Source organism: Cucurbita pepo, chromosome LG09 (assembly GCF_002806865.2).
Source record: "Cucurbita pepo subsp. pepo cultivar mu-cu-16 chromosome LG09, ASM280686v2, whole genome shotgun sequence".
NCBI lineage: Eukaryota > Viridiplantae > Streptophyta > Magnoliopsida > Cucurbitales > Cucurbitaceae > Cucurbita > Cucurbita pepo.
Window position 1 is genome coordinate 1,973,894 of NC_036646.1, and position 11,888 is coordinate 1,985,781.

Here is an 11,888-nt window from a genome sequence, read left to right on the forward strand (position 1 = left end):
ATCTTGTAAATAAAATAAAATATACTGCTAATCAAATTCCAAGATAAAATATACTACTAACCACTCCAAAAAATAAAGAAAAATATTAATTAAGATATACTTCATAATTAATTATTAAAATATATTCCTCAAATACCATATTATAAATAAATTAACTTATTCTCTGTCAAAAATATTATAAGAAAATAAAAGGTCGATTACGAGTTTAATTATTATTATTATTATTATTATTATTTTGTCTATTTTATTATGTTTAATATAATTTGGAGTCTAATAAATTTATTTTTTTTAAAAAAAATGAATTAATTAAGATTTATGTAAAATATAATTTAAAAAAATCCACGTCGGATCGAGGACTCGTGAGGAGCAGGGTCGACTTCGGCTTTACACCGAACTCAGGAAACGAACTCGCGCCTCATTCTCAAATGCTCAGACCTTCGTCTTACTCCTTCCCTTCTTCACTGTCTCCCGCTTCCTCCGCCGCCATTTTTCTCAGCTTCTCATTCTTCTCCCTCGCATGCCATATCCTCATCTTCTTCCTTCTCTTCAATTCTCCAAACCTCCAAAACCCTCCCATTCTTTTCCTCATTTCGCAATGAAGGACCGCTCTCCTTCCTCCAATGCCGCCGTCTACGTCCCTCCTCACCTCCGTCTCCGCTTCGTTCTTACTTCTTCCAATCATTCCCCTACTGTTTCCGCTGTTCACTGCAAGATTCGCCAGGCGGAGGCTCCTGCTCCGCCTTCTCTGCACGCTCCTTCTCAGGAACTGTTCGATTCCGCCTATCGCAATAGGGCTCCGGTCGAGAGTCAGGATTGTAATTTTGAGTTTTCGAATCAATCGGTGAGATTTTGTTCTTTTGCTGTGTTTACGTTTTATATGGCCGAGAAGTTGATTAGCGGCGTATTCTCAATTATGTGAAATGACTGCGTGTATTTGAATTAAAGCCTAATATTCTCTCGTTACTTGGATTGAGGCTTCTTTTTTCTGGATTGGTAATTTTTTTTTATTGAAGTTTAAGCCTCGATTGTTCTGTTTTCAATGTGAAAAATTGCGGCTCCGCAATCTCGGTTATTTAATGGATGATTTAGATTGCTGGCTATGGCGTTCGTTAGATAAAGCCATGTTGAAGTCGGGCTGCTAGTGACAATATTGAGTAGACTACTTGTTGTATCATTGTTCTTAACCAAGGAAATGTTGGATAAACTTTTTGATACCATCAAGATATTTGACTGGCGCGTCTAGAAGTACATGTAAATGTTTCTACTTGTTTTTGGTACTAAATTTTAGAAACAAAGGTCGATCTGTTTAGAGCTCTTGATTGGCACTACTTGTTTTTGGCACCTCTAAGAGTAGATGATCCTTTCTTCTTGAATGGATATAAAACTATTTCTTGTACAAATGCGTGTACATATAATCGTGTTGCATGTATGTAGTATGTGAACATGTACCTTGATTTGATACGTTTTCTAGTTTTTATTTACTTTCTTACAAGATTGTATGATAATTTCTTGAAATATTTACAGGGTGTTTCACCTGCCGTCAATATTGATTTGTGGAAAAGAAAGTTGGCATTACTCTTACGTGACAAGGACATGCAAGAGGTAGTTTCAAGGGAAAAAAAAGATAGACATGATTTTGAGCAATTAGCTGCTTTGGCGAGTAGCATGGGACTTTTTAGGTAACTTTTGGTTTCTTTGAATCTGCAATGTGTTTATCACTAAAATAGATTGTTGTTTTTCTAAATGTTCTGGTTGTCATTCTTGGTAGCCATCTATATGCCAAAGTTGCGGTTTTTAGTAAGGTCCCATTGCCGAACTACAGATTTGATTTGGATGATCGGCGTCCACTGAGGGAGGTATTAAGTGTTGTTTCATTATACACCCCATTTTTGTTTCACATATTTTAGAAGCCATCGGCACATGCTAGCTATCGTAGTTTTTTGATTCCTCTGTTTTCTTCACATGGAAGCCATATTTTTGTTTGCATCGTTGCCAGCTTCTTGTTAATTTATGATGTAGTGCATCTACATCACAAAAATGAACAGTTGTATTGGTGCCTCGTTTTAAAATGTACAATTTTTGGGTTTACTTTTCCGTAGTCTGATTTTGTGCATATTTTTCTAGAAATTGAAGCTTTTTGAATGTGAAACAGGTCTCTTTGCCTCCTTGGTTGCTTAGAAGAGTAGATGAACATCTGGGAGAGTTTCTCTCTCAGAAGTCTAGGTTTGAAGGTTTTCAAGATATCTCTGACTATAGATCAATTAGCAGTGGTGGCATTGCTACAGATGAAGGGCTTTTTGAGCAACCTGAGCTACAAGCATCTAGTAAGGCTGTGATGGAACAAATTCTTCGGCGAAGAAGTTTGCATCTGCGTGAACAACAGCATGCTCGGCAGGTCCAATTTCCCTAGCACTATCTGTTATCGATATCCTTCAAAGCATTTCATTTGGTTGAGTATTTTTTGAACTCTTACATTATAGGTTTGACTGTTCTGTGTGGTCTATGACTAGCATGATGCTCTTACAAATTTTGCCGAATACTTGTGCAAGATCTTTTTGGTTCTCTAAGATGCTTGCGTTTGATCTTATAAATATAGTTGTAGTACTCAAAAGGTTACACAGAGCTTATTTTATAGTTGAGAAAACAAGTGACTTTGAGGTCTATTTGATGCATGAAACAGCATTTAGTTAAATTAGGAAGTACTGGAGTGTATTGGTGAACATTTGATCTGACAGTGTAGAGTTCTTATAAGTGCACTTGTTAAAGAAATTCCATTTTTTGTTCATAAGTTCGTATGATTTGAATAATGACATGTAAATTCTTTTTGCGAGGTCAAATTAAACTTTGCAGGCTTCTCGTTTTGAAATGAGTTGTGATGAATTAGTGGGATTTTACATTTAGACAAAAGTTTTTGTGTAGATACATTTATATCTTTTAGCTAGAAAAAAGTTTTATGCACACATCCATATTTTTTGGAAGATTTTTTTTTTTTGATAAATACAGTATACATTTAGATATGGTTACCACCTAGGTTGTAAGTCATTTTTCTCATGGCACATAATGTTGATTTTTTTTTCTGGTATTTTTATTCACTTTCTGCTTCATACATTACTTTGGAAAATCAGTCATCTCCTGAAGGAAGAGAAATGCTGGAGTTTCGGAAAAGTCTCCCTGCTTACAAGGAGAAGGATGCAATATTGACCACAATCTCACAGAATCAGGTGCTCATGGTTCTATATATTAATATATCATGTCTTTTTAACTTGCTGTGGCATGCTAACATGTCATTTCATTATAAGCTGTCATGGAATGGCATTCTCATAATCATAAATTTAGTAGCCAAAGCTGCAGTTCATTACCCTGTACAACACATCTATCCTAGAGGAAGGGCTAAGGTTCTTTGGATCAACTCCATTTCTTCAGTTGTTGGTATCTCTGGACGGAGAGGATGAGAAAACCATTCCAAACTAAGGAATGGAATCTTGAATACTTTTGGGATATAATCTCTTCAATTTTCTAGTTGGAGTTTCTTATTATAACTTCTAAAATATAAATTAGTTACTCTTTCTTTGGAGAGCTTCTCTAGAAGTTCCGTGGTGTTTTATGGGTCCCTTGTAATCCATAGTTTGTATCTGTATACATCTTTTCAAAAGAGTTATTATTTCTTCTGATGATATGATGGGCTTGGAAAGTTCCTTCTCTGTTAAATGGAAAAGAAAAAGAAACTCTATTGTTATTTTTAAAAAAGTCCACCATTTTGAAAATTTTGTTCTATTTTTGTTTAATAATCCAGAAATTTTCTAATCTGTGTATTTTTTAGAATAACTCGTAAACTTCAGTTCTATTGTACCATCTTCAAAATATATATGTTGATGAAAGCTATTTTCACATTATGGTTTTGAAAAAGAATATTGGTTCATCTTCTCACCCATATTATATTAGATTTGTTTGTCAGATCTGCCTTTATGTGAAAAGTTATTACTATTTTTTTTTTATATTTATTACGCCCAAAGTTCTATTTTTTTGTTATTATTTTATGAGGTATCATTGTTGGTGTATACTGCAAAAACAAAATTAATAATTTTTCAAGTGTATATTTGCCTTGTAACTGCTGGATTTTGGATTCTGCAGGTTACTATTATATCAGGTGAAACTGGTTGTGGCAAGACTACGCAAGTTCCCCAATTCATTTTGGAATCAGAAGTAGAATCACTTCGTGGAGCTGGTTGCAGCATCGTATGTACACAGCCAAGACGAATATCTGCTATGTCTGTCTCTGAGAGAGTCGCTTCTGAGAGAGGGGAGAAATTGGGTGAATCTGTAAGCCGCTCAAAGTCTCAAACCAAAACCATTGCCATTTAACGTCATGGATTATGATAAAGTTTCTATTTCTTCATATATTTAATCAAGGTTGGTTATAAAGTGCGGCTGGAGGGTATAAAGGGGAGGGAGACTCATCTACTCTTTTGTACCACGGGCATCTTGTTGAGAAGATTGTTGGTTGATAGAAATTTGAAAGGCATAACTCATGTTATTGTTGACGAAATCCATGAACGTGGAATGAATGAAGGTGAAGAGTAATTCATATAGGTGATTTTGGTCTATGAAGCTATAACTTCTCATTCCATATATTTTTCATTCTAGATTTTCTGCTTATTGTCCTGAAAGATCTCCTTCCTCGGCGGCCAGAATTGAGGTTGATTCTAATGAGTGCAACTTTAGATGCTGAACTTTTCTCATCCTACTTTGGCGGTGCTCAAATTATTCACATTCCGGTAATAATAATATGAAGTTCGTTATTCTTTTGGAGAAGAGAATTCAATGTTATGGAATCATGCCTGCCGTTCAGTCTTATTCCTCTATGAATGAGTTTGAAAGATTACAGGCTTGGCTCCAGTAACTAATAATTAGATTTGTATTATCTATTGCTTCTTTCTTGAAAACATTTTTATTAACTCCATGGATTGAGCATAGTTGTAAAGGAGATTGATCCATTTAAGTGAAATCACATCGTTTGCAGAGTTTCAAACCTTGGACTGTTTGATAGTTTTTATTATTATTATTATTTTTTTTTTGGCAAATCAGTTTTTAGGAACTCAATATTAAGGTTATTTTGCAATTATTTTCAGACCTTCATGTTTTTGTTAGAGAGGAACTATCCGTTCATTCCCAGAGAGAGGCATTTTGTGAGATTAACTTGAGAAGTGGCCATTTTGGAAATTGCAGCTCTGGTCATCAGACTAAAGAGTTGAACTTATTTCTTAGATGTTAATAACCCTCAAAAGGCTATATTTCTTAATGTCTGGTTGTTTGAGTTGGATAATAAGTGGAAATTTTGATGAATATGGAACAATTCCAAAACCCTCAATTTGTTTTTTTTTTTTTTTTTTTTTTTTTTTTTTTTTTTTTTTTTTNCAATTCAAGACTGGAAATTTAGTTGAATGCAGCGCTGAGTCCTTTCCTTTGGTCTGCATTAGGGATTCGCACACCCTGTCCGAACTCATTTTCTGGAGGATATTCTAGAAATGACGGGTTACAGATTAACTCCATACAATCAAATAGATGATTATGGTCAAGAGAAGACATGGAAAATGAGCAAACAAGCACCAAGAAAGAGGAAAACCCAGATTGCCTCCTCTGTTCAGGTATGCAAAGTTTTTGGATGCTCTAGTACTTTTAAAAATCCTAATCTGCTAACACTTTTCCCCACTTGAATCTTTTGTTATTAGGAAACACTTATGGCAGCTGATTTTAAGGAGTACAGTCTTCAAACTCAGGAGTCTTTATCGTCTTGGAATCCTGATTGTCTTGGTTTTAATCTCATTGAATATCTCCTAGTCCGCATATGTGAGAGTGAAATACCTGGAGCTATTCTTGTTTTTATGACTGGGTGGGATGACATCAGTTCTCTGAAAGAGAAACTTCAGTCTCACCCTTTATTAGGAGATCCAACTCGTGTATTGTTGTTGGCTTGCCATGGTTCAATGGCCAGTTCAGAGCAGGTAATGATTGTGGAAACAGAATGATTTGATTTGCCACATCTCTCTCTCTCTCTCTCTCTCTCTCTCCCCTCTCCTGTCTGCGTGAGATATTAGTTAGCATGATATGCTCTTTTCCTTCTGCATGACATAGCCAATAATTTTCATCTTTATTGAGAGTGGAACTGTGAATGCATGAATGTGCTCCTCTACACTCTATGCTCTTTCTTCGTTCTTTCTAAAATTTTATTTCCCAAATTTGTATATCCATCAACACTTCAACTTTAATGTTAAATGTCTGCAGAGGTTAATATTTATCGAACCTGACAAGGGAATGAGAAAGATAGTGCTTGCAACAAATATTGCTGAGACAAGTATCACTATAAACGATGTTGTGTATGTTCTGGACTGTGGAAAGGCAAAAGAAACATCGTATGATGCTTTAAATAACACTTCTTGTTTGCTTCCCTCATGGATATCCAAGGTTTCTGCTCAACAAGTAAGGTTATATTCTCTTGCTAAGGATATGAGTCACTTCCCTCGAATGTTAGCATGTATGAGGAACCATATGGGATTTCCATTCTATTTTTTGTTTGAATGTTTCTCTATGTATGATTGATATTCCAATTATTTTACTCATGCATTTTTTCCCACCTCTCCTTTGTTGGAGGGATTTTTTTTTGCAGACAGTTGGATGATGGCTGCCTTCTTTTATTCTTTTAACTAATCCTTCTCTGGCCCTTTAGGGGCCTCCAATAAAATTGGAACTAATCCTTTTTTGTCCTCAGAGGCCAGAGCATTGTTTCCAATCACTTAATAAGGCTGCATTATAACATTAAATTTAGTACCCGAGAGGCTGGTTATTTATTAGTAGATACTATTTAGTGACTTCATTTATTTGATCTGAATTATAGGAGGTATCATGCTTATGTTTCCAGCTTTTAAATTATTTTTACTAATTGCTAACCTATGATCTGAATATGTTCTCAGAAATATCCTTTTTAATCAAACCTAACCAAGTATCAGGATGATTCTTTCTTAAACTTTTTTAACTTGGGAAAGACCCACTTTTCAAGAGGCTTGAGCTACTGACAGTCACTTTTTGACGTGGAATATTTGAAAATACATATAAATTTAAAACATTTAAACACATACATGCACATCAGAAATTTAATTAAAATAGTAATAAAAATTTCGATTTTTACAAAAGACAGACAAAAGACCACTAAAAGACATTGCTACAAGTTCAGATTATTTCAAATACACGAAATACAGGAATTAAAAGACAAATATGAAAGAGAGTAATCTGATAAAAGGCTTGATTATGATGACCTGTGGATTTTTGCCTTCATGGTTTACAATGACCTGGTTGTACCTATATGCTTAACATGGACGGCCTAATGAACACATAGTATAATGGAATAAGAAACAAGATAAAAAGCGAATGCTAGTAATTGGAAGCAATCATAAATAGGAAAAAGTTATAATTCTTGTATATCTGGCCTAGAGCTTCATGTTGCCCAATACTTTATTCCTGAAATATATGTAATCTGCAATCAAATATGTCACAGTTCCGGGCGTGGGGTTTCTTTTGCCATGTCATTTCCATGTCTTGACTTTCTTTTTCCTTGTCTATACATCCTTTTTCTAAAAGTTTGACCATGGATGACAATGAGATCTGTGTGTGCATGCGCGGAGGTTTGAACATATTTCAAGTATTTCAAATCTTTTATAGTCTGTTAATTTTGATTTTTTTTATCTTCCCACCTTGTAGAGAAGAGGAAGGGCTGGCCGTGTTCAACCAGGCGAATGTTATCATCTATACCCTAGGTGTGTGTTTAATGCTTTTGCGGAGTATCAGCTGGCAGAAATTTTGAGAACACCTTTACAGTCCCTCTGCTTGCAAATAAAAAGCCTAAAGCTTGGAAGTATATCGAAGTTTCTATCTAGGGCTTTGCAGTCACCAGAGCCCCTAGCGGTTGGTCTTTTTCATTCATATTTTGATCTGGAAACAAATAATGAAGTTAATGCATTTAAATCCCACATTTCGTTGTCTATGATCCCCCTTTGCATGTTTATCCACCTTACTTTTTCATGTTTGCTGGAATGATTTTTGGTCAACTATTGTTTGCAGGTTCAGAATGCTATTGAATATTTGAAGATCATTGGAGCATTTGATGAGAATGAAAATCTTACTGTATTAGGTATGTCGTAGGGTTTAATTTATTATTTCTGTCTTGAGGATCTATGGCCTCGTATAATTTGTAATATGGAACAGATGACCTCATTCAGTGCTTTTGACAGGTCGTTATTTGATTTTGCTCCCAATGGAGCCAAAACTGGGAAAGATGTTGATATTAGGTGCTATTCTCAATTGTTTGGATCCAATTTTGACCATTGTTGCTGGCCTCAGTGTGAGGGACCCTTTCCTAATGCCACTGGAGAAGAAGGATGTAAGTGTGCTTGCTCATGGTATATTATATTATAGGCTTTGCATTTGCTTTAGTTTTTAACAGGTCAAATTCGTTATGTTACCTGGAATTTATTAATGCCTCGGGCATTTAGTACTTAGGCTTGGTCTTATTCTTTTGGATTGAAATCCAATTCTGTAGTTAGGTTTTCAGACTCCTTTTTGTGGACTAGTTTGTACTTTATGTCCTTGTATATTCTTTCATTTTGATCAATGGAACTATGGTTTCTTAGCCAAATAATAATGATAATAATAACCTCCTCTAACTCTTTTATGTGTATATAGAGCTCAAGCCCTCAAGACTACTTGTGGCTGACAGTAATTATTCAAAAGAGGATGTCAAAAAAGCTGAGGAATGTAGGTGTTTGGCGTTTTATAGCTTCAGTATGTAGGTTTTCCCTTCAGGGTAAACTAAAGTCGAAGTGAAAAAAAAAAAAAAAAACTCTCTTTGCTATTACAGCGACTGTTCTGATGGAGGTTCTTTCGGTTTAAACCACAATCATTTTTTTAATGGTAAACAAGGAGATCAGATAAACATCTTAAGAGGAATAACACAGCCTAAAAGCCTTTAGGATGAGGAATCCCTAAGCCTAACAAAGAGGATAAAGGAATAGGGTGATGTCTTATCTTCTTCCTCTTCAATATTGCTCATCTACTGAATACAAAGTTTTTTGCAGAATTGAAAATTAACGACAAGCCATATAAATCTACAATCAAAATAATAGAAATAAAAACAGTTCCCTCATTAATGTATTCTGTTTTATTTATTTTAAGGCTGCAGAGGCTGCAAAGTCCCAATTTTCACAAGATCATAGTGATCACCTTGCTATCATCCGGGCTTATAGGGGATGGAAAGAAGCAGAGAGGAACTTTGGTGGATATGACTTCTGTTGGAAGAACTTCCTTTCTGTACAATCAATGAAGGCTATTGATTCACTGAGGAAGGAGTTTTTCTCCTTGCTTAGAGATACTGGCTTGGTTGATGGGTACTTGGACTCCTACAATGCTTGGAGTCTTGATGAACATCTCATACGTGCAGTTATTTGCTATGGCCTATATCCTGGAGTTTGCTCTATTGTGGTATGTTGTTGTCCTTACCTAATTTTAACCAACCTTTGGTCTTCCTGTTTCTAATCCTTTTGTGTCAAACAAATTAATACATTTATCGTTTGTTATTTCCATTGTCGAGGTCAAGTAACTCTATTACAACAGAACTAAAAAAAAATTACCCTATTACAATAAATTATCATTTGGTTGGCCGAATCATCTTCAAGCATAACTTCTTTGTGCTTGCTCCCAAATATGATGTCACCTTGTTCGTTTCATTACATTTTTAGTGTTCACTAACATTAATGGCATACAGCATAACGAGAAGTCATTTTCTCTCAAAACTATGGAGGATGGCCAGGTGCTTCTCTATTCGGTAAGCATGTTGTTCAACTGCTAGTATTTTGTAGTATGCATTTATTTTTTCTTTTGACTAGAAATGTAGTCAAGTTATTACAATTACTTATTATCACCCTTTTAAGTACCATCTTAACTTTGCTGTATAGAACTCGGTCAACGCCCGAGAGTCGCGGATTCCATATCCATGGCTAGTATTCAATGAGAAGATAAAAGTGAACTCTATTTTCCTTCGAGATTCAACAGCTATTTCTGACTCAATGCTGCTTCTCTTTGGTGGAAACATCTCAAAGGGTGATCATGTAAGTATTCTACGGAATCAACATTTTCTCCTGCAATACTTTTTGCAGTTGTTTTTCTGCTGCATTTCTTTTTTTTTTTTTTTCTTTTTTTTTCTCCAATTATTTTTCAACCATCATACGTGAACTCTTGTTCATGCAGGATGGACACTTGAAAATGTTGAGCGGTTTTTTGGAATTTTTTATGAAACCTGATGTAGCTGAGATGTATCAGAAATTAAGATTGAAACTTGAAGAGCTTATACAGAAGAAAGTAAGTGGAATATCGTTTGTCGTGTGTTGATAGGACTTTTTGCTTTTGTTTTCTTAGTTTTAGTTGATAATGTGTTCTCTAACTAAATTTTTTACTACAATTAATTTAGATTCCATATGATATATCGTTCTGTTTTATAGCTCTTACAATGAATTCATTTAAGTAACAACATCTTTAATTTACTTTCAATTTTTAAAAGTTATTAAAATCTCAACCAAAATTAAAACCACTAAAAAGGGTCAAACTTTACAGTATGTTGTTAAAATATAAAAAATATAGAAACGGAACTTCATAACGTGAAATGTTACTAGACAATACTAAGTGCTTCTATTCATTGATCTGGTCAATGTGCAGCTACTAAATCCAAAGATGGACTTGCACTCCCACCATGAGCTCCTATCTGCTGTACGCTTGCTTATTTCAGAAGATCAGTGTGAAGGTCGATTCGTTTTTGCACGCCAGATCTTTCAGCAGCCCTCCATGGCATCTACTACTTTGGCAGCGGCACCAACTTCTGTTTCAAGAACTGAAAGTCGACCTGGTGGTGACAATTCTAAAAGTCAGCTCCAGACATTACTAACGAGGGCTGGATATGCTGCACCCACCTACAAGACTATGCAATTGAAGAACAATCAATTTCGAGCAACTGTGGAATTTAATGGACTGCAAATTATGGGACAACCTTGTACCAACAAAAAGAATGCAGAAAAGGACGCAGCAGCTGAGGCTCTTGAGTGTTTGATGGGTGGAACTCGGTTGGGGCACGAGTATATCAATCAAATGTCTCTGATGCTAAAAAGGAACAAGAAGGATCATAACTAAGTCACTCATCTCCACCTTTTTTAACGGCAGCGTAGTTTGAAAATGCAGTAAAGACAGAGCACAACCAATGAAAGCTCAGGTATTGCTCGTCAGTTCACTGTCCTAATCTCATGAAGATACTTCAAAAAAAAAAAAAAAAAAAACTNAAACAATGTGTAGTCCCCATAAACAGTCATGTGAGGAGGGGTGAAAGATGCAACAGTACAGCAGAGAGTCTGCATCTTTCCTGACTCTTCTTTTAAAGACGCTGGGTCCTTACACAGTCTGTGACTTTTCCTATTCTTCCTTTTCAAGATGGTTGGGTCCTTACACCTNCTGGCAAACTTTGATATTCTTGCAATAACTATATCACGTGACCTAGGTAATTTTTTTCCTTAGTAACAGATTTGGAGAGGGAGGAGCAGAATTCGCTGTTCATGAAAATACAAGAACATTCATTGGCTGGAACTTGGATCGATCATAGGGCTGAGGTTGAAGGCACTGGAGTTGAATAATGAGAGGACGAGAAAAGTCATGTGTGTGCAGAGATGGAGAAAGCGATGCTATTCTGCAAGGTTCGGTTCAGGAACTTACATGTGATTATTTTGTATATGAATTTATAGACCCTATTCACGTTACTCGTAAATAAATAAAAAGTGTTTCGGATACAATTACAAAAAAAA

The 11,888-nt window shown here is 35.5% G+C and overlaps 1 protein-coding gene across 2 annotated transcripts; it reads left to right on the forward strand.

Annotated features, from left to right (window-relative positions):
• The first annotated feature begins 409 nt into the window (after positions 1–409).
• LOC111801315 (DExH-box ATP-dependent RNA helicase DExH5, mitochondrial-like) lies at positions 410–11,861 on the forward strand. Of its 2 annotated transcripts, none has more exons than XM_023685261.1 (20): positions 410–841; positions 1,525–1,679; positions 1,769–1,856; positions 2,153–2,395; positions 3,126–3,221; positions 4,132–4,320; positions 4,411–4,570; positions 4,645–4,775; positions 5,478–5,645; positions 5,730–6,002; positions 6,283–6,477; positions 7,753–7,956; positions 8,113–8,182; positions 8,283–8,431; positions 9,223–9,528; positions 9,812–9,871; positions 10,002–10,154; positions 10,294–10,404; positions 10,759–11,305; positions 11,605–11,861. In XM_023685261.1, exons 1-19 carry the CDS (start codon positions 518–520, stop codon positions 11,224–11,226), a joined length of 3,543 nt encoding a protein of 1,180 aa, XP_023541029.1. In that variant the 5' UTR covers positions 410–517; the 3' UTR covers positions 11,227–11,305; positions 11,605–11,861. The 2 variants fall into 2 exon arrangements, with proteins under 2 accessions (XP_023541029.1, XP_023541030.1); XM_023685262.1 differs by having other exon boundaries at positions 11,611–11,861.
• The last annotated feature ends 27 nt before the right edge of the window (positions 11,862–11,888 follow it).